Source organism: Geosmithia morbida, assembly GCF_012550715.1.
Source record: "Geosmithia morbida isolate 1262 chromosome Unknown scaffold_8, whole genome shotgun sequence".
NCBI classification, from domain to species: Eukaryota; Fungi; Ascomycota; class Sordariomycetes; order Hypocreales; family Bionectriaceae; genus Geosmithia; species Geosmithia morbida.
In genome coordinates, this window is record NW_023336195.1 from 396,413 (window position 1) to 417,543 (window position 21,131).

At 51.1% G+C, this 21,131-nt stretch overlaps 10 protein-coding genes across 10 annotated transcripts; 4 read left to right on the plus strand and 6 right to left on the minus strand.

Annotated features, from left to right (window-relative positions):
• Positions 1–386: 386 nt before the first annotated feature.
• On the plus strand, positions 387–779 carry GMORB2_7358 (uncharacterized protein; the record flags this gene model as incomplete). Its single annotated transcript, XM_035469323.1, has 1 exon — positions 387–779. One exon carries the CDS (start codon positions 387–389, stop codon positions 777–779), a length of 393 nt encoding a protein of 130 aa, XP_035321018.1.
• Positions 780–1,838: 1,059 nt separating this feature from the next.
• On the minus strand, positions 1,839–2,212 carry GMORB2_7359 (uncharacterized protein; the record flags this gene model as incomplete). The annotated part of the gene is made up of 2 exons (XM_035469324.1): positions 1,839–2,049; positions 2,178–2,212. 2 exons carry the CDS (start codon positions 2,210–2,212, stop codon positions 1,839–1,841), a joined length of 246 nt encoding a protein of 81 aa, XP_035321019.1.
• Positions 2,213–3,699: 1,487 nt separating this feature from the next.
• GMORB2_7360 (uncharacterized protein) lies at positions 3,700–4,176 on the minus strand (the record flags this gene model as incomplete). Its single annotated transcript, XM_035469325.1, has 1 exon — positions 3,700–4,176. One exon carries the CDS (start codon positions 4,174–4,176, stop codon positions 3,700–3,702), a length of 477 nt encoding a protein of 158 aa, XP_035321020.1.
• Positions 4,177–5,168: 992 nt separating this feature from the next.
• GMORB2_7361 ([histone H3]-lysine9 N-trimethyltransferase SUV39H) lies at positions 5,169–6,322 on the minus strand (the record flags this gene model as incomplete). Its single annotated transcript, XM_035469326.1, has 3 exons — positions 5,169–5,635; positions 5,700–5,927; positions 6,274–6,322. 3 exons carry the CDS (start codon positions 6,320–6,322, stop codon positions 5,169–5,171), a joined length of 744 nt encoding a protein of 247 aa, XP_035321021.1.
• Positions 6,323–7,484: 1,162 nt separating this feature from the next.
• Positions 7,485–8,558, plus strand: GMORB2_7362 (UBQ protein; the record flags this gene model as incomplete). Its single annotated transcript, XM_035469327.1, has 3 exons — positions 7,485–7,491; positions 7,579–8,357; positions 8,433–8,558. 3 exons carry the CDS (start codon positions 7,485–7,487, stop codon positions 8,556–8,558), a joined length of 912 nt encoding a protein of 303 aa, XP_035321022.1.
• Positions 8,559–9,288: 730 nt separating this feature from the next.
• GMORB2_7363 (coatomer subunit beta) lies at positions 9,289–12,357 on the minus strand (the record flags this gene model as incomplete). The annotated part of the gene is made up of 4 exons (XM_035469328.1): positions 9,289–9,437; positions 9,505–11,500; positions 11,561–11,981; positions 12,053–12,357. 4 exons carry the CDS (start codon positions 12,355–12,357, stop codon positions 9,289–9,291), a joined length of 2,871 nt encoding a protein of 956 aa, XP_035321023.1.
• Positions 12,358–13,124: 767 nt separating this feature from the next.
• GMORB2_7364 (protein mago nashi) lies at positions 13,125–13,784 on the plus strand (the record flags this gene model as incomplete). Its single annotated transcript, XM_035469329.1, has 5 exons — positions 13,125–13,152; positions 13,215–13,310; positions 13,366–13,429; positions 13,500–13,587; positions 13,644–13,784. 5 exons carry the CDS (start codon positions 13,125–13,127, stop codon positions 13,782–13,784), a joined length of 417 nt encoding a protein of 138 aa, XP_035321024.1.
• Positions 13,785–15,233: 1,449 nt separating this feature from the next.
• Positions 15,234–16,433, plus strand: GMORB2_7365 (uncharacterized protein; the record flags this gene model as incomplete). The annotated part of the gene is made up of 4 exons (XM_035469330.1): positions 15,234–15,665; positions 15,733–15,883; positions 15,945–16,302; positions 16,367–16,433. The coding sequence occupies 4 exons, from the start codon at positions 15,234–15,236 to the stop codon at positions 16,431–16,433; spliced, it is 1,008 nt and encodes a 335-aa protein (XP_035321025.1).
• Positions 16,434–16,985: 552 nt separating this feature from the next.
• Positions 16,986–19,367, minus strand: GMORB2_7366 (tRNA (guanine10-N2)-methyltransferase; the record flags this gene model as incomplete). Its single annotated transcript, XM_035469331.1, has 5 exons — positions 16,986–17,000; positions 17,110–17,290; positions 17,366–18,210; positions 18,277–18,404; positions 19,331–19,367. 5 exons carry the CDS (start codon positions 19,365–19,367, stop codon positions 16,986–16,988), a joined length of 1,206 nt encoding a protein of 401 aa, XP_035321026.1.
• A 935-nt stretch (positions 19,368–20,302) lies between these two features.
• On the minus strand, positions 20,303–20,947 carry GMORB2_7367 (uncharacterized protein; the record flags this gene model as incomplete). The annotated part of the gene is made up of 1 exon (XM_035469332.1): positions 20,303–20,947. The coding sequence occupies one exon, from the start codon at positions 20,945–20,947 to the stop codon at positions 20,303–20,305; it is 645 nt and encodes a 214-aa protein (XP_035321027.1).
• Between the last annotated feature and the right edge of the window lie 184 nt (positions 20,948–21,131).

Below are 21,131 nucleotides of genomic sequence, written 5' to 3' on the forward strand. Positions count from 1 at the left end.
CCCCAGCCCGCGGCCAGGAATCGTCGCAGCAGACCTCCAAAATGCTTCCGCCCAGAAAGAAGTCCAAAACATGGCACCAGAGCGAAAGGGTATTGGACAACGTCGCCAAATGGCTAGCCAAGTAAATAGGGATAACCACCCCGTGGAAGAAATGTCCTAACACCTGCTTGCTTCAGGACCGATACCCAGCACGTTAAGCTCGTGGTCAAGGGAGAAATGATCGTCCCACCGCGCCGTGCTGACGCAATACTCAGAGTACTTCAACGATGCCTCAGGAAACACTGGAACAAGGGTAGGAACAGCCGCGTAGTATTCGATGACATCAAGTCCAGCTACCTGGCCCTCTTTGTCAGCATCAGTATAGCCAAGCGTCTGTTGTGCCCATTATGATGAGCATGCCGCCCCACTACACCCTTTCCAAGGAGGACAATCCGTCCCTCCGGGAGCTGGTCGAGGTCTGGGCACTCTGCGACCGCTTCATCTGCGCCCAGCTGGGCGACTACATGGCCACGTGCATCAAGACCGCTGTCAATGACTGTCACTGCCTCCTCCTTAACTTCCCAAACGGCACTGGCAACCAGAAGAATGTCACGTGCAGATTTGCTGACGGATACGATGCCTTGGGACTGGCGCACCAAATCCAGGAGAGGTTTGAAAAATTGTTCGTCGAGTACTTTTGCGGAAGCATGAGCTACAACACCTATGTGGACCTGGCTGCCGACATCAAGGACAGACAAAGCTTCATCTTGAGCGTCTCCCGAGGTTTCGCTAAAGGCTAGGCGAGCTGTACGCGACCAAGAACAGGATCAAACACAGGGGTATTTCGTGCCGAGGTCAGGATTCCGTGATACCTCGGGGGTTAGAGGAAAGAGAGAGAGCTGCGAAAGTGTGGACAATGATGGTAATAGTAGCTCACTTTCCTGACATGCAAAGGCTAGGGGCAGTATCAGATGGAACGTTATGATCATAGTTCCAAGTACAAAGGCATAAACAGGATGGTATTGAAGAGTTCAGAGCATAATCGGAAAAGATTCCTGTTTACATGTTAACTTGGATCTCCTAGAACCCTTGCTAGGTATAGACCTAGCTGGCGGCAAAGAAACACGGCTACAGAATGCCATTGAAGAGGAGGGAACCCAACGCGGCCAACAGCTGCAAGCTCGAAGGAATGAAAAATCAATCTGCCAATCCTTGCGTAATTCGACTTGCCAGGTCGTCAGTCCTCATTTCAGGGCACTTCAAAATGAAATGGAAGGCTGTGCTTCTCGACTCCAAAGTATGAGACGGCAAAAGAGTGATACGTACGTAACGCACATAACCCGGACGTTGAAGGCAATATCCAAATACTCGATGCGAATAACTACGGAGGAAAAAAAAAGTTAGGATACATACAACAGCAGGTATTCGCTGGTCGTCACCGACCCAACTACTAATCCACCGCTCAGCGGCTTGACTCTGGGGGAGCGGACGGGACCCCGTATTTTCCACTGGCTGTGGTCGTATGTACTATTCAGTCATGACGTTTGACTTATAGAGGTTTTCCACGAAGGGCCGGACGACATCGAATGGTGACATCACGACGCAGAAGCATAAGGGTAAAAAGCATGAGAGTACGTGAGAAGGGAGTGGTGATTCACATTAAATCCATTGTGGAAGTAAATTGAGAAGCTCCTAGTCCGAAAAATGTTGCTGTTTGTGCGCCCGTGCTCATGTAAACATCTGAAGGCAAAGAAAAAGCAAGTAAAACAAAAGAGTCAAGTTGTTGCCCAATGCTCGTTATAACGCCGTAGTTTCTGCACCACTCGCGGGTGCGTTACGATTTTCCTTGTGTGAAAGGATCAGTTCTTCTTCTCGTAGAACTGGACGGCCCTCTCAATGTCCGCGATGCTCCCCCGGGCGCCAAATTCGTCCATGAGAGCCTCGTTGCGTCGACGTCTCTCAGCATCCAGGGCCTCGGCCTCAGCAGCAGCGTTTCTAGCATCGCGGACATGGCTGGTATAGGTCCGAACTCCATACCCGGCAACCAATGCTGTAGCGACAGTTGCAATACTATGAAGAAGAAAACACTAGTCAGCAAATCAGTTCGCTATCGTCGGAGCACCAGTAGCTCGACCTTGTGGGCAATATCCCATAGATTCGGAACCGGGGGTTGGTGGAGAGTGGGGCAAGCTACTAACAGTTTCGTCGGCACACGGCGGGTGGTGTTCTGCATATTTATCTGGGGCAAAAAAGTTGGTTGGGCCCTGGCAGCCGTGGAGAGATGGCGTGGGTGCCTCTGTTGTTGAGAAGACATTATAAGTGAGGGGAGAGGAGGAAGGAGAAAGAAGAGTGGCGGTGGTGGTGGTGGTGGTAGGATTTTCCGGGAGGGGAAGTAGCAAGACAGGATAGGTTTGTCGGTTGTTCTTTTCCTGGGATGAGGCCGTAGCTAAGTAACAGTGGAAGTTTTAGTGTGAGACAGAATCTGTCAGCTCAATGCAACAGCGAGAGCGACTATTCTTATATGGTCGATGGATGGCATACCCGCCGAGTCCATCTACATGTTTATTGTTTGTATTATGTAGCCAGTTTTCGGCGGTGCCCGCGGTATACTGTCGGGTACCTACGAATTACTATGGAGTATGAACTACCAGTATGGGGTACGAACTGTGGAGTAACGACGTAATCCGACCGCGCTATGCTGCTACTGGGCGGCGGTTTTTGTTCCGTATAGGATTTTCTTGAATTAATTGCATCTTTTCCCTTGTTCCCTGATACAACGCTCATTGTCGCATGAAGTATCTGTCCCATCCGGCTGTTTCGACACGGAAATGTGCGAGTGTTCCTTTCTTGCTTCCTGTCTTTGTGAGGGGTTGCATTGGCGGCTTGGTTGTTCGAGTCGAACCTACTCACCTCTCACCACATCACACCACACCATCACACCACCTTTGCAGCAACGTGGTGCTACTTTTCACTGATCTGATGTCCCAAACCTGAAATGCATCACTTGAACAATAGCCTGCTGGTTTGAATGTATCTATCTTTGTTTATGTATATTTCTCCTTCATTCATTGCAAGGATCGCAAGGGTCCAACAGGCTCCCGCTGTTGTCATTGCAGCCCCTCTCTATCTGTTCCTCGGTTATCCAAGAAAAAGGCAGGAGAAACACGGGTGCCCTTGCTAAGCCAACCGCTAGTACCCTAGCAGTAGTCCCCTAATTGATATGCACCCCGCAATTACGTAGCCAAGACCCGACTCGCACCTGCCCTTTTTTTGCTAGCCTCTACTTGTAGTTGAAAGATGGGTAATTACAGCGTTGGTACTTGCTGAGAGGCGCGGCAAACATCAAAAACCTCCGTACTGATCGTCAGGCCTCAACACCCCAATATCAGTACGTAGTGACGTGTAACATCTTTTACGCTGTGGATTGTAGTAGACGGAGTAATCTTTCGCCCATGAGTTTACCTATTGAAGTAGCCCCTGTGACACTCTGATATCACGCCACTATCTATTAATCTACCAAAGTATTACTCCGTACTCGTATTTGCATGGACGTCCGACTCGTACTTTACCTCTTGTAACCTGTAACATACCAGAGTCCACCGCACATACCGCACGCGCCGATGCACGTTAAAGAGAGGGGAAGGAGCCATTAGGACAAGAACTCACACACGCACGTTGTCACAGAGCATCAACATTGCCATACAGCCAAGAATACTCTATTTATCTGAATAACACTTCTGTGACAGTACTTCCCACGGTCCAGGACACGGCACCCTTACCGAGGCCCTCAAGACAGTACGCATCCTCTTCGTCCGACTTATGCAACCGCTCATTCCCATTCATCACCCCAGGATGGAATTCATCCAGCCATTCTTCCCACTCATCGTTGTAGCGCTCAATCTTGTAACCTTCAATCTCCAACGCCCCGTTGCTCATCATGGCGACAAAGTTCACCAGCATGGCACCAAGTAGGTCGGCTACGGCCTCGTCCGAGCCAAAGTCCCAGCTGAACCCGCGCTCGAGTCCGTATCGCCGCCACGCCTCCACAAAGACGAAGAACTGCATCGTCAAGTGTTCCCACGTCCAATTTTCGGGTATGTCTCGCACACCATCTCTGAAGTCGAAGAAGGTGTGCACGCTGGGTGCCGGGATCCTGAGCCGCGTCGTTGCAACCAGGTGTGTCGTTGGCTCCCGCATGCTTGCTGCATGCTCAGCTGCTCTCTTTGCATTGAATTCCCAGTGTCGCCTCCAGCATGTTGCCCTAAGCTGCGCCATTGCTCCCCTCACCGGCGGCGACCAGATGAAAGATTTAACCTGTCCGCTTCTGACTTCTAATTCCGTATTCCCCATGCCTTCCCCCCAGAAGTGAGTGGCAATTACGTTGTAGAATAGCGCCATACGCCGCAGTGTTGGCATGTCGCCACAGTACATGTCCCGTACGATGATCAGGCTGGGTTCCTCGGAATACATGCATCCCAGCCGCGAACATCTATCGTCGCTACACTGTTTCCAAATACAATCCGGCCGTCCGCGGCCTACCTGCTCGTTGTATTTCCGGATGTAGTTGATGACTTGTCGTCGCATTGTTCGCTGTGCTTGTAGTGAACAGGCTCGTCTCCCTGTGGAATCCCAAGTTTCCATTTCATCAAACAGCCTGGCACTGCCGCAGTTGGATATGCTTTCCGCATCATCTTCTTTCAAGTGCAGCCCCTTCTTTTTCTTCTCCCTCTTGCCCTTCACTCCTCCTCGGCCTCTGCCATTTCGGAACCGCCTCCATCTGTTTCGGAATCGTCGAAGCTTGCTCATGTGTGTTTGGTTATTGCGTACGTAAAGAGAATACAACTGTCTCTTAGTGATATATAGTGCATTGCTTGTGTGGAAAGAGAATCGTGGAGAAAAGTCCGTCAAGATAATGCAGAGTCTATATATATTCTTTCTCGGAGAGAAAATGATGCTGAGCATATTCCCTCCATTGTCCGGTGTCTGTTGAGACAAAGGCTGCAACAGCTTGAAGGCAGTTATGCAGAGCTGACATGAATGGGTGATATTGCGAGATGGTGCTCGGTATAGCTTTTTGTTTCAACTGATGAAAACATTCAAAGGTGTGGCCAATATGATAGGGCAATAGGAATCCTACAGTGAAACGCAAACAATGGCCATGCGATGGTGTATGTTTCGACCATAAGCACTCACCACAAATACTTGCGACAGTTCTTGCTCCCGCAGAGGCACACTGTCATGCTTTCGGAGTTTGGGGCGATATCGCTGCTTTCAGCTGCATTGCCGTTCACGTAGTCAAACGTGAGCTCCTCTTCTCGGGCGATATCCCGGATGGCAAACAGTGCAAGATCGTGGAGATGCTTATCGGCATGATCGCCAACTCTGGCAAAGATCCTCAGGTTGGGGTCGCAGGAGTGGTTGATGAACCTGGTGGGACCGGACATGAACTCGCCGTCGACCTCGAGGGGCGGTCCCTTGAGACGCGGGTCAAGGGAATACTCGTCGGTGAACTTGTCAAGGGCGAAGAGATAAACATCCTTTCTTTGAGACATAGTCGACTTGAGGCGACGACGGTCTGCTTCTTCGGCCGTAATAACCTCGCCGAGATAACAGTCGACGAACTGGCCCTGTTTTATGGGCTCTGTGCAGCGCACGCCTGGAGTGTACATGGCAAGTCAGTATGGAAATATCTTCTTCCATTCGTGAGACTACTGACGTACCCCATCCGCGATTCTTGGTGCGAAATATTTGCAGGGGAATGGTGCGACCTCGCTCCACCACGCGATTGGGACATGAGCTAGAGCACGAGCACCCCGAGTGGCACTCGTACAAGGGGATCGAAGATTTGAGAAGCCTTGACCGTAAAAGTCCTGCCTTAGTACCGTATGTATGGTACGGGTAGACTTTTGCCCGCTCTCCTCCGCTGCCACCACCAGACTCGTCCTCGTCTGAACATGAGTCTTCCTCCAGGTCAGCCAGACACTGGCAGTCGTTGAACTTGCAACCTGCGCCGTCTCCTTCGCACGAGCACCCGCTCCGAAAACTATCCTCGGCGGGTTGGACCCCCTTTCCGTGGATCATGGTGTCGATGAAGCGGAAGTTGCGGGGGAGGGCCTCGTCATCAATCTCGTTCACGACCGTGATAGGCCTCGCCTGGTGCGTCGGGAACGACCGCAGCTGGCACCAGTGGCAGTCTTCCAGAAACCTGCCATTCAATTTCTAGTAAGGTGTCTCCGGTGTCAGTTTCTTCTATCCCAGCTGAGATTGGCATCACGGGTTCTCAACAAGGCGCACGTACCTCTTGGCCATGCTCCAAGAAGTGGAGACGCGCTGCGCGCTCCATGATGTTGTGATTTTTTCGAGAAACTTGCTCCGAACGTGCGCCTCAGAACTCATTGCAAAGTTGATAATATATTTAATGAACATTCCATATCAACCGATTGGATAGCGGATGATAACTCGCCGCTCTGTTGTTTGTCAGAGCATTGCTCTGCTTGTGAATGACAAGCGTGAAGAGCGAAGAGAGCTTCAAGAGCTAGTCGCGTGGCAGCTAGATTACCCTGTATCTATCCCGAATTTTAACTCGTCAACTGTTACCTAGCGTCACAGCCTCACATGAAAAATAAAGCGATGTATCAATCTTTCACGCGATGAGATATTTCAGTTTCACTTTAAACTATTTCGAAAATTTCCTCTCTTCGCTATGTCACAAGGGCATAGCCATATATGGGCTCTATTCTATAAATGGAACGCCGCGAGTGTCGTGAGTTAGCACAGATCAGCGATGCGTTCGTGCAGCATTAAACAGCCACCCAGATCCAACAATTGTTGCCTTCCGATGCCATCACTGACATGTGCCTGCACCAATACTACTATTTTTTCTTACAAAGGTCCCCAGTCTCTGCCATCTGTCAGATGTTTATTCAACCAACCATGGCAACACGAACGTATCAGGTTATGCGAACTGCATGATCACAAATCATTCCATTCAGCCACTGTTGACGGCTGAAGAAAGACGATATATCTCATCTTAGTTAACCAGCAGTCGTTCGGCCCCTTCCGAGCTGCGTCTCGTCCCATTATCTTGTCGCTGATTCATCACCCCCCCCCCCCCCCCCCCCCCCCCAATCCTACTGATCTCGCCATTATTACTCCGCTTCCCCAGCCCGTTCCATCTCTTTTTTGATCGGCGCAGCTCCGACACTGCTCTTCTACCCAGCATCTGCGTACCATCGCGGGACTTCATCCTGATAGATTCAATAAAGCCGCAGGTAGCGGGCGTGGTTCCTGTTTCCCCTAGTGTGTCTGCGCGCGCAAGACCTGTCTCTGCCCCAGACCAAGCTGGGACGAATTAAGACAGCCCCAACATCTCTCGCAGTTGCATTGTTTTATTGTACACCTCGGATATAAGATGGGTCGGTGATTTTGAGCCGAAGACAATACCCCAATCCTCCCTCCAGCTCACTTAGTCTCATACATTCCGCCTCTCTACCAGAACCTAGAGAATGGTGCGTAACACTTTGTGATATTCATTCCTGGACATGTTACACCGGAAGATACTGATAGCTCAACAGGGCTGCTGTTTCTCTCGCTCCATAGGCCCTAATTCGCCCTATCTAGGCGGTGCGCCTAACTCGTCCGCACGAGCCATCAATCCTTCGCCTAGTCTTGATGACGGCGCGTCCACGCCTCCTACGGCCCACCCCCCTTCGTCGCAATCGCAACCGCGTCCCCGATGCCGCCGCCTTGAACGACGGCTTGACCAGCACATAGACAAGCCCCTACGACGTCACAAATGGACATCCAAGAATCGCGAGTGGACGCGAAGCCAGTTGGGGCGGGAGCGGCGCGACTTCTTCGACACTCGCGTCACCGGACGAACCGAGGTCTGGCAGACGATCCACGCCGCTCTCGAAGCCCTGTGGGCTGATACCACCGGCCAGGACAGTGATGCCCTGGCCATGGCCCAGACGATCCTATCCGCTGCCGACATCTCCATCCCCACAGGGAACCTGGCGAATGGCGTCTACGATACCTTAGGGAACTTCTATTCCCTCCCCGACTTGATAGTCTGCGACCCAACCAACGTGGCGCCTGGCAGCAGCCATGACGAAGACGACGACGACAATGGCGACGACGCAAAGCCCGTACTATCAAGCAGTGGGGGCGGCACCCGGCCTAATGATGACCCCGACGATGATGACGAAACACCCGCGACATCGACAGCGACCAGGGGGGGAAGGGGTAAGGCCGTAGCCGAGGCTCACGAGGAGCAGGTCACCCTTCGTGTTAGACTCAGCGAGAACGGCTGCGACTACCAAGTTTCAGTTGCTCTGTCAGAGAACGTGCGTAGCGTCGTCAGGAAAGTCGACCACGTAGTATCTGTAAGACAGCTCTTCTCCCTCTCCGAGTCCCTTGTTTTTATTTCGTACTCACATGTTGAATTGTTGTAGCTGGCGCCCGATAAGAAGATTCGCCTCGCCTATATGGGCAAACTGCTCAAGGACAACTTGTCTCTCGAGGTCCAAGGATGGCATCAAGGTCACATCATCAATGCTCTTGTGTTTGATCGTTGTTGAACCTCCTAGTGGCTATATATAGTTGTGGCATGGCCTGGACGGTATAATCAAACTCGCCTATACATCTTCCCTATTCCCTTAATCCATCATGCTTTTTTCTTCTTATTGTCATTAGTAGCGCCTGAGTATATGACATCTATGACATCCATGGATCGTTAAGCGGGTATTAGCAAATTATTTCCTTTCGCCCTTCCCTTCCTTTATTTCTCCTGCGAGCTAAGATTCATACTAGTACTACGGAGTACTGGTATGTGCTTCGACAACTGCTATTGTAACCATCATGGGATGGATACCTTGTATCAACACCATATATTCATCATCACGACATGTCCAAATGCGGAATTCAGTTTAGTAATTTTAAGAAACTTGATTCGAATCATGTAACGCATATGCCGACCCAGCAGGTACAGGATAAAAAAGGCATCCAACACCTACCATCGTTCCGGGGCACATGGTTATGTCTCGTCATCTGCAACCTGGATTGTGCCGGATCGCCTTCTCGCTCCTCTCTGCCGAAAATGCCCTCCCATAACCTCTAACAAACAAGAACTTCCGGTGGTTTTTTTTTTTTGTGTAATAAGAAATATTCATTGCGTGAACCCGCTCTCAAGACTCCACATCATTGTAATCGGCATACAAATTGTCAACGCAATCCTTTTTTTAAAAACTGGGAACATTGCGTAAAAGCAGAATAGGGCGTCGCAGAAGTGAAGCAGGGATCGTCGTGAAACTAGGACGATGACCCAATCCTGTTCAGGCCCTTTAGAGAACCCAAACTGAGGGCCAGACCTTGTGACCTGCTTCTTATACGAACAAAACCAGTAATAGGGCCATCTTCTCCTTCCTTCTCGATACTCAGGTTTGCCAACGCATCCTCACCTATTAGTTGAGTTAGTGTCAGTTGTCACAAGTATTTCCCTTGGGTAAGGAGGCTACTGTTACTCACCAAAAACGCTGCGGGCGTACAAGTTAGCGCTCAGGAACTGGCAGTCTCCCTTGAGGCTGGCCTCTGGAGTCAGGCAGTTCATGTTGGTGCAGGCCATCAGCTGCTCCAGAAACTCACGGAGAGTGTTGGCCTTTGAGTTGATGTTGACCTTGTTCTCCCATTCAAACTCAGTCCACATGGTACGGAACTGTGTTTCAGTGCAGGTGGCGGGCTGGATGTAGTCCATAATGTCCACGTGAAGGTCGTTGAGTATCACCACGTTGGTGTCAGTCGAGTGAGGACCGTCGTAGATGACGTTACCAAAGATGACGCCAGTGTCCGTTGATGATACCTTGATTGTGCACTGCACATTGTGGAAGTCGTGAGGGGCGAGATTCTGGGTTGTCGGGCGCTCGACAACCTTGAGGTCACCCAGGGTGGCGAACTCAACCGAGAGGTTTTGAAGTGTCTCGGTGGTCTGGTTGACGAGTAGAACATCCAGGACGATGTCGAACTGGTGAACGTTGACGTAGGCCTCAGCATATACAGGATCCGAGAAACCAGTCAGCTGTACCACGCGGCTGAGCTTGGAGGAAAGGTCTTCTGATGTGGATTCTCCGCCAGTGGCCCTCTCCAAGTCAACCTCGACCTCGTCCAAGCCTACTGATGTGTTCTTCTTGGAGAGCTGTCGGATGTCAACCACATCGTCCACCTGGACTGCCGTTTTGGCCTTCTCAAAGGCGGCCTGGGCCGCCCTCTTCTTCTCCTCAACCTGCACCATGGCACGGAAGGCCGTCCTGGTGTCGTCGAGCCAGACATTCTCGAGATCCTTCTTCTCGGAGAACTCGGCCAGCGACCGAACACACGACATGATACGGTCGACCGAGTCCTCGTCGATGGGGGCCTTGACAAACTGCGATTGTCCGACGCGGAGGATGGAGATCATGATGAGCATAGCCTCGGCACGCAGAGCGTTTGTCCGAGCCACATCGGATGAGAGTTCCGAGTGCCGCATAACGAGCTTCACCAGCGCTGAGGAGAGAACAGTAGCGAGGTAGTAGTCGCCATCTAGAATGAGCTGGCGCAGAGGGGGCTTCTGGGCCGCCTTAACGGCTTCCAGCTTGGCAGCAGCGGACGATTGACTGGTGAGCGCTGTCTCGGTTGCGTACGTACCGTCGGCCAGAACCTTGCGGGAACCACTGGGGGGAGCTGGCTTGCTTCCATTCACATGCTCCTCAGGCTTCTCCTCGTTACCGTCCTCTTCGAGGAGACGCTGCTCGGAGGCAAGGATGGGAATTTCTCCGAGGCTCGAGCGAATCCTCCTCCATGCGTCGCGGATATCCTTCTCCTCGAGCGAGTACTCGCCAATGATCCACATGATTCCGCGGTAAACCTTGCCAGCACGAACCTCGCCAAGGGTCGAGACGAGGCGCTGAACAATGGTGGAGCGCAGGTTGGGGAACTTCTCGACAACTTCTTTGACGAAGTTGATGACGTCGACTGCAGAGGCGTTGTTGAAGTCGGCAATGAAGTCCATGAGCAGCTCCACGACGCTGGAGGCAACCTCGGAGAACTTGATGGCACACTGGTGAATGGTGTGGATGAGAATGGAACGGTACTCAGAGTTCTTCTCGTACTCCTGGTCCACTGTCTTGGAAAGCTCCTTTTTGAGAAGGAGCACAACTTCCTCGACGTTTTTACTCGACACCATCTCAAGGGCAATCTCAAGAGCCTTCTTGCGGACGTCAAGATCCGTACTGGAGAGGGCACGCAGGATCTCCATGGTGAGGTCGTCCAGAACACCAGGGTTCTTCTTGCGGAGCTGGTCAACCCTGTCAAGAACGATAAGCTTGACATTGTTGTCGGATTCCTTGATGCTTAGCTCGATGAACTTGGCAGCGGCAGCCTTCACAGCGACGGGGTTGTTGGTCAAGGCGGTAAGGGAAGACGCAGCCTCGTAGACGACGGTGGAGGCGCTCGCTTCTAGAAGGTCAAAGATTAACCTCAGGTAGCGGGCCTACTCTAGTCAGTTATGGGTCTTTTGCGCGTTTGATGTTGCGTGTTCAGCCTAGCCTACCTTATTCTGAGAGTTCTGGATGGCATCCTTGCGAATGAACTCGAGCTCCACAAGCTGCAGCAGCTCCTCTGCATTGGGGACCCCCTCAAAGACAGAGCTGAGATAGTATAGAGCAGAGTCGTGGCTGATGCTCGACAGAGCCGCGAAGGCGTTCCTCTTGCAGGTAGCATCTGTCTCGCCCTCGAGGAATGTTGTGATGAGCTCGGCTGCATCCGGGATAAGGGTCGGAGAGTGCGAGTAGATGGACGATATGGCGAATACAGCGTTCTTTCGGACGTACGCGTGGCGGTGTTCGAGACAAGAGCGCGCCGATGAGAGGAGAGGTTCGATCAGCTCGGCTTCGCGAAGCTTGCAGAGGAAACGGAGCGTGTTGCCACGAATGTATTCGTTTGCGTGCTGGAGGTCGTTACGAATGCCATTGCTGCAAGAATCGCATGTCAGCATTCGTGTCACAATTCGCATTCGCATCTCTTAGCCCCTAGAAGCACTTACCAGACGAGAATCATCTCCTGCTTGAGCTTGCCGCTAGCATCCAGTTTAGGACAGATCTCGTAGTAAAAATAAAGCAGCTTCTTCAGCGGCTTGTACTTGGAGGGCATGACGAATCGGATGATGTGCATGAGGAGCGAGGGCATGGGGTCACCATTGAGCATGATTGTCAGAATGCGCTTCATGGTATCGACCTTGGATTCGTCTGTGCCCTTCTCGAGCTGGGTCCGGAGGTCGGACACGGAAGGGATATCGGCTGCATTGTCCTGGTGGACCAGGCTGTAAGCGTGCTCCAAAAATCCAGACATGATGGCTAGTACAGGATCGAGAGATCGGCTATAGTGTCGTCGTGTTTGTTGCGGCCCAGTCGTACAAAGTAACGACAGTAGGAGAGAGCAGTGGGGGTTGGTTAGGGGGGGAGGGGGGAAGGTATGGTTGGCGATGCGAGCTTGTATCAGACAATGGATTGGGTAGAAAGCCTTCCCAGGGCCATCTGCTAGAGCAGTGTTCGTAGCTGTGATCCCAGGGGTTTGGAGCTGCCAGGGACGTAGTGAGCGTTGTCTGGGCCAGCTCTTTCACGACTTCGAGCTTCGAAAAGATGGGCGGTCCTGGGCTTCGAGCATCGTCGTTTGTCGAACACCTGGCACCAGGGGAAAGGCGCTAAGGTGGGCTATCGAATCACGTGAACGTGGTGGACCACCTGGAAACTCAAGTCGAGGTGCCAGGCTGTACGTAGCCACTATTCCTCGCTGGGCGGCGCTTGGCGGCGCTGCTCTAGGTCTTTGGCTTCTGTCCCACAACCAGCAGCCATCATTGGATATTTGGACGCCGGAATGCTTACGTCGTAAGGCTTCTACTCTTGTTGCTTGCACAGTCTAGCTACACCTTGCCAAACCACATTCCCTGACCTTAGTCGTGGTGCCTGCTGGGTCGAATTGCAATCATGTCTTCCTCAAATGAGCCTTTCTATATCAGATACTAGTAAGTAAAATGCTCAAGAGCTGTCCTGGCGGTGTTGAAGGCGAGGCTGACTTTGTCTTCTCTTCTCTTTCTTCTTTTACACAGCTCCGGCCACATGGGCCGGTTCGGACACGAATTCCTCGGTATGCACACGCTCTCTAGCTTGTGACAACGAACGAACGGCATGGTTCTAAGACGTTTCCAGAGTTCGATTTTCGGGTTGTTGGCGACGGACGAAGCGCGGTGGCGCGTTACGCGAACAACTCCAACTACCGAAACGACAGCCTCATTCGGAAAGAAAGTATGGCCAATTTTTCGCAGCTAACATTTAACTTGTTCGCTGACCCTTAAAATAGTGAGCGTCAGCTCCGTTGTCGTTGACGAGATCAAGCGTATCATCAAGTCGAGCGAAATCATCAAGTACGGCTTGCTCTCTACACCCCAGTTTCGGTCGAGTCCGGGACAATAGTTGCTAAACTCTAGGCAATAGGGAAGATGATTCGAAGTGGCCACAGAAGAACAAAGATGGCCGTCAAGAGTTGGAAATCAGGCTGGGAAATGATCACATTTCATTCGAGGTTTGTGACAAGCCACGATCCGGACCCGAGAATAAGGCTAATACTCGAACCCACAGACTGCCAAGATAGGCTCGCTGGTTGATGTGACAGAATCAGCTGACCCCGAAGGTCTCCGTGTTTTCTATTACCTGGTGCAGGACCTCAAGGCCCTTGTGTTTAGTTTGATCGCGCTGCACTTCAAGATTAAGCCCATATAAGCGGAAGCGACGTTTACGAAGACGATACCCATTACGGAAGACGATAAGGCAGCGGGGCAATCACCAATAATGGTGGGAGCGAGTCTGGGCGACGATAGGATTCACTCGGTTGGAGGAGAGTGCCGAGACCATATCCCGTATACACAGGGCCACTTTAGCTAGGACAATAGATATAGAGACTGACCCCTATAGGCACAGCCAATATTGCGACATGTTGATGCAAGCTACAAAATAGAACAAAAGGACTAGAAAGTAGAAAAAAGGCAAGATTGCCAACTTGCCTATCAACCATTTTACCACATTACGCAGATTGCAACTCTGGGACCACGTCGCGTCCTAAGTTGTAACATACGGTGGCACTCTAGAAAGCCAAAGAACCGTATACTAGTAATAGTGAATGAGGTTAAGTCAGACTGAGCAAATAATGGACTGACAATGCATTATCCCATATCATTGACGCAACTTGTGATGCAGTCTTGCTGACGACCTGTTTGCCACGAATGCCCTCACTCGACAGTGCTAGCAGTACTAATACTAGTAGGGTGGGAAGTAGCATTATGGAGTACCATGGGAGGACAAGATCATGCACGTATTTAATTTTCGCAGATGGGGGAGGGAATCCAATGAAGGGAATAGAGGGACTAAAGTAATAATGACTTGAGAAAAGAGCTGGCCAACTGGATCCTTGGTTCCTTGGACTTGACCCCTATGATTGCGGGACTCGCCCCCAAGCAACTCTTTCAAGGACTTCTACGCTTTCCACCAAGCCACTTGGCGAATCACGCGTCAGCCAGGTCTCAGCGCAAAGAGTAGGGGTTAATACTCTCCTCCGGTCGGAGTGACAGTGGCCAAGCCGACTCCTCGTGCCTCTCACTGTCAGTCAGGCGAAAAACCCAAACCCTTCTGGTTGCATTTTGCCCCTTCCATCATACAAATTTCTAACCCTCACAATCAACCCTATTTGTATTGCATTGTAATCTAATAATTTGATTCTCTCTATCCCTTTGCGCCCTCGCCCTCGCCCCTTCTTAACGTCCATGGTCCGCCTTGATTCTTCTTGATTAGGCAGGCACACTTTGTGATGCGCCTAACTGGTTTCTCCTGAGCCAGTGTCACGGTCTTTTAAGGGACCTATTCTTGAAAACACATTATTCTCTGGCATCACCAACGCCGACACACAGTCGCATTTTCTTCTTTCCCGGTTGCGCGTCTGATCCAAGACTCTCTCTGGGACGGGATCTTTTTTATCCTATCCTCTAAGAGGTGCGACATTCCGTGTGCCCTTCTACACCGCCAACCCTCTCCTCTTGCAGCGTGGCAAAGGACCGATCGCGGCCATTCGGCGCAACGATTGGCAACTTGTTCATCAACGCTTCGATCGCATAAACATCAGCCGGAGTTGACCGAGATCTCATCCTCGAAAAAGGAATCCAACACGAATAATCCATCATGCCGACACCTTCGAACCAGCCCTCCGGGCCTCCGTCGCCGCCGGGCTTTTCGAGCTGCCCCGATGACTTACAGACGTCCCCGAGGCCTGGGCGGCAGACAGAACTCGAACGTGAAGCAAACAGTGCCCATGATACCGAAATGGGGGAGAGGGACTTCGTTCCATCCGCACTGGCGGTAGAGAATCCACCTCAGCGCGGCAGCTCTTCTGCTCCTCCACACGAAGATTCCCTCATTGTGGAAGAGAGGGCCACTCTTGACCCATCTTCTCGCTCAACAACCATGTCGCCGCAACCACGGTCTAGTATCACTACTGCCACCTCCCCTGAGCAAGGCCGTCACATGTGGTCCCACTCCAATACTTCCGACATATATGTGGACAGTGATGACTTCTACGCCCCATCTATGGGCCCCGATTACCCATCTATGCGGGTAAGTGTTGATCGCCGTGTAATTAGCACAACCCCTCCCGGTGCTGATGTGGTATTGTTTTCCGCAGGCAAAGCCGCTCCTCAACTCTTCCTACCTCCGACCGGGTAGCAGGTTCCACGGAACCCAACAATCCGAGAGACAAGTGTACGATGTCTCCGTTGAGATCAAACACGTCGATCTTCGCGAGTCCTTCCTTTGTGGATATTTGCGGATTCAAGGTACGCTTAGACATAAATACTAACTAATAGCAGTACTTTGAGGCTGACTCCTTACGAACAGGATTGACGGAGGATCACCCGACCCTAACCACCTACTTCGAAGGCGAGATCATTGGCCCAAAGTATAACTTCTTCACACAGCACGAGGACTGGGGCGCTACTCAAAAGGTGGACATGAGCCACTGGTCCAAGTTCGTTGCTTTCCGACCTTTCCAGAAGCAGGCTCGAAGGGGCCATGCGACGGTCGAAGATGTCACCCAGAGGGAACACGTCTTCATGCGCTGGAAGGAGCACTTCTTGGTTCCCGACCACCGCGTTCGAACCATCAGTGGCGCCAGCTTCGAGGGCTTCTACTACATTTGCTTCAACCAGATTAAGGGTGCTGTCAGCGGCATCTACTTCCATTCTAAGAGCGAAAAGTAAGTGATTTCTTGGTAGTCCCCCCCACCACATCTACATCATACTAACATCGTTGCGCAATAGATTCCAGCAGCTTGAGTTGACCCACGTGCCCGATCGTGGGTGTTTCAGTGCGACAGAGTTTCGTTAAGAGTGCTTCCAAGGACTCATGGGTTATGGGATCATACTTCAAGCGACATTATTTTTCTTCAGCAATTCTCATTCATTTTCCATTTCTATGTTTTGTCCCAGCTCCTTTATAACCTGGGGCGCCTCCCATTCTACCCCGTTTCTGAGCTTGGCAGTATTGGGAGCGTGTTACGGTCAGGACAAGGGAACTAATAGCCAGGGATTTCTTAATTTGGTTCGGACATAGAGACACGGCATGGGTAGGAACAACGTCTGGATCGAGCGGCGGACTTTTGCAACGTTTACTAGGAAAGGGAGGAGAGAGAAGATGGCTCATATCTCGGGTGGCATGAGGGGTGTCACAGCAACACACAAAAGAAAAGAAGGGCCACTATTCTAATCAGGTACGTGTCTTGACTACGTCATCTATCAGACTCGAATCTTTTGAAATAGCCCCGTCGGAATGGATTGAGGTCATTAGCGTTCTTCCCTCCATCAGTGTGGGTTCTTCGGGCTCGATATGCCTCGAGTGCCTCTTGAGAAACAAAATTATCCGGAATTCGGCGGTAGGTGATCAATCGGCGAGACCCTGGTGTGAAGAAAGAGGGCGTTAGCATTCACGACGGGATGAAAATAATGACACAATGTACAAACAATAAACAAAGAGACATACACTTGGTGAATACTTGAACACAAACCACAACGGTTTCTAAACAGGGGTGGTCGGGAGTCAGAATCTCTTGGTTCTCATCGTTGGCCGTAGGCATCCAAAAGGATAATCTGCCGTTGTCGACGAGCGATTCAGCAGCAAAGTTAAGGATGTCGTCTAGCATGGCCAAAAAGCTGTATGGTTTCTTGGTAGGCACGTATCCGGGTAGGCTAGAAAAGTACGCATATTAGATGATATACTCTCCGTCAGAGAAGTTGCAGTAGGTTAAAGAGTGTAGGACGAACTGGCTCATTTGCCTGCTGCCTTCTATGACCCATGGCGTCTTTTCAGGGTCCTTGCAGCCGAGCACCCTCAGGCCTTCGCGAACTCCGTACGGCGGGTCACACACGATACCGTCCCATATCCTTCCCGATCTTAGAGGCGTGTTGGTGAGGTCGGCGGCAAAGCAGTCGCCCAGCCTCCCCTTGAGACCGTACTGGAGAAAGTTTCCGCGGAGGCTCTTCTTGCCGCCGTCTCCTCGCATGCTGCGGCCGTCAATATCGCTGCCCCAGGCTATGGCACCAAAGTGCGCACATGCGACTGGGAAGGAGCCAGTGCCGACGAACGGATCGTAAAAGAGCTTTCCGGGAGCGGCCATGGCAATGTTCGCTGTCACGAGGGACAACTCGGAGTCCATGCTCGTCGTAGAGATGTACTCTCGCTTCTTGAGGTCAAACTTGAGAATAGAGTCGCGTGAGGAGTTTGCGATGAACCGCGCCAGGTACACCTTGTCTGGGTTCTCTACGCCCATCGGCACACTGTTGAAGGGCCAGTCTTCAAATACCGTGAACAACTGGTCCGGGTCTGACAGTCTGATAGGCCCCTTGAACGGGAGGAAGGAGAAGGAGTTGATGAGTCTCAGCCTGGTGTCGCTGGACCGCGTTCCTCTGAACGGTTCTATTACGAATTTGAACGACGCGTTCGTGTAGAGAGGCCATCTGTCTGATGTCGTCTCCTTCACGTACTGATGAACTTCTTCGTAATTAGTGCCTTTCCCCCAGAGCTCATGAATGGACTGGGCTAGGACAGAGCGGCGGATCAGGCGTTTGGCTGTCTCGACTGACGGGAGCTGGACGATGCAGTGTGGTGACTAATATATGGTGTTAAATACATGTCTCCGCGACTGTGTCTCTGTCTATTTCTCAGGGGGGCTAACATCAGGATCATACTCCTTGATGATGAGGTCAAAGCCGTCTATCAAGGCCAGTGCCTTTATTTCTGCCTCTCGGAAAGTCTCATGGACCTGGGCGAACTTGATTAGGAAGTCCATGACCTCAGGTCTCTCTGCAAGTTGTTATGCAGTCTTTTTTTAAAAAAGAAAAAAAAAGAAAGAAAGAAAAGTCTTCCGCTTTTACCCTTCTTTTCCTTCGGTTTCGTAGTGAGTTGTTTGTGTTCGTTCACACGAAGCTTTGCAGCTACTTTCAACTGTTACTGAAAAAAGCAGTTGAATCGGCAGCGGGGTTCCGCAGCCCAAGTAGTGCTGGCGAGGTCGACGGGCCAGGATATTCTCAGAAAACTTTTTATCGTAAATTCGGTGCCCCTTTTTTTCCTATAAAAAACTCAATTCCGAATGTGGTTGTTCACAAAAGTTGTCAAGTGTCGCAAGTATAGTCCATGTGCCGCGTGTTGTTGTAGGGTTTGAGGTTCTGTGTCTCGTAAAAATTCGTCGATGAAAAAACTGGATCTACTGATAACCTTCACCTCGCAAACTACTGTCAATAGGCAAGGCGCGCTCCCACCAGCAACACAAACGAACGCGCATTTACCTCATCCATTTCTTGCGGTATACAAATAGTCCCAAGAATGCTATCCAGTAGTTCTCCATCGATATATCAGTCACCAAAATGTTTTGTGACATATGGCTCCATGGGTCATACGGACACGAAGCAAGTGTCGCGTAAAGGCAAGCCGTGGTCCAACTTGGCTGCGCTATCGTTTATCCACAAGGTTTGTCTACCTTTGCTCACTTTCTGTATAGTTCATCAATGTTTAATTCGAAATTCAGGTCGACTTGATAATTCCCCAGGACATATACGAGGCTGTCCGCCAACAGATCTCGTCTGCATGTTCGCCTCCTTGTTACTATAAAGTGGCCATGTCCCTGGACCAAATATTGCAAGGGGAGTTCTTCACGGAATATATCAAACGAGGTTTGTCGGCGCACCAGTTCCTTCACTTCAACAAAACTGACTCTACCGTAGGCAACATACTCATGCTGTCAGAGGGAAGGACGAATTCTGATAACATGTTTATGCTAAAAGAAGGTACGTTTCCATGACTCAATCATAGTCAAAGGAGTTTTCCTCTAATCTAGTCGTACAGGCGTCTTGAAAATGTATCTTGATAAGGAAGCATATGAAAGTGCTGGTTTGGTTGGCAAACCCCATGGAGTCAAGGGAGGGCGAGGACTTAAGCCAAGATGGGGTAAGGTTCTTTGCAGACCCGTACACGAATGTCGTGTCACTGACGGTTTATCCAAGTTGTGTCCTACGATCTCAGGAGCCCCTCAATGCTCCATGGCAAGAAAGGATTCGACCGGTTGGTTTATGCCTCCAAGAAGGTTTTCAGTCAGCCTGTGACATGGCTTTTTTGCAACGTCGAGGATAATAGTAAGTCTCATTTTATGTCCTAGCTACCTCCCACCAGACGAAAAACATATATAAATATCTAACACAGACCAGCCCCATCCCATGATCCTTTGCAGAAGTATTTCCCTGTGAAATTTACATCTTCACCGCACCATGTGGAAGGCATTGTAACCAAGGATGTGTCGATCGAGGTTCCGCAATCAACGCTGGCAGAAGGGGATCGGTCAGACCTAGAAACATTTACCACCGAGCTATATGAATGGCTGTCCTTGATACGCCTTGGGAGTCCCCGAAGTGAGGCCACGGATATTGTTGATCCGTACTTATCCAGATACAGAGCACCAGAAGACGCGTCTGGGAAAATGGCTCTCTGTAGAATGAGCTGGCAGGGGTTTGTAAATGCCGAATGGCTTCGCAAACTCCTAGTCACTCTTCTCACCACCTGCTCCTCCCGAGGCTGGTTCTCCCTCAGCGCCACGGAATTCGCGACGAGCATGACCAACACCGGCAACGAACTAACGCTTCTCTGCCCCCCCGAGAAACCCGGGGAGTACCTCATGTGGGATATACAAAAGTCGGAGTAAAAGGACAGTATCAGTCAGTCTTGTTACGTACTGAACGCTCTCCACCGAGACCTTGGCCCGCCAATGCATCCTCGACCACCTTCCGCAATTCCGCCTGTCCCTCCGGTGTGTCGATGTCATCACGCTGAGCCAGTTCATCGATACGACGGCGGAACTCTTGGTCGACATCGGTTGGGACATTTTCTCCCTGGTCCATCACATCGATCCTGATCTGCAAACCCTCGGGAGGAGGGGGAATGGATTCTGAGGTAGCATCGGCGGTCGTTCGTTCGAATTTTCGGCCAGATTCAAAGGTGCTGAGATAGGCTACCACAGCCGGGAAATCGCCTTCCTCCTCAATCTTCTCCTTTGCCGTAAAGCCATCGGTTCCCCTGTGAAGAGGGTCTGCGCCGAACTCTTCAACAAGGACTTTGGCCATCTCGGGCGTCTCGACAACAAACAGTGCAGTTTCATTGTCTTCGTCTTTGAGGTCCACGTCCACTTTGAATTCTGCGATCAAAGCACGGAGGAGGTCGAAATGGTTGTAGCTGGCGGCGGCGTGGACAAGAGAATAGCCATGCTCGTCTTGCGATGGTGCCAATGACGGGTTCTTACGGAGAAGGGGCAGCAGCTCGGGGCTGTTGTCTGCCGCAAGGAGGAAAGGGTTGGGTGTCATTGTGATGTATTTTTCGGGATTGTGATTGTTGCCAGCAAATTTGTGACGTTCAACTTTGGCTGTCCAAAACTTCTGACTTGAAGGTGGGGCTTTCGGCCTTAAAATTTTTGGTGGGGGAGAGGTTGAGGATTGAATTTTAAGGGTAGCTCAAGTATTAACGCGTTGGCTGTAAAACTTCTGGATG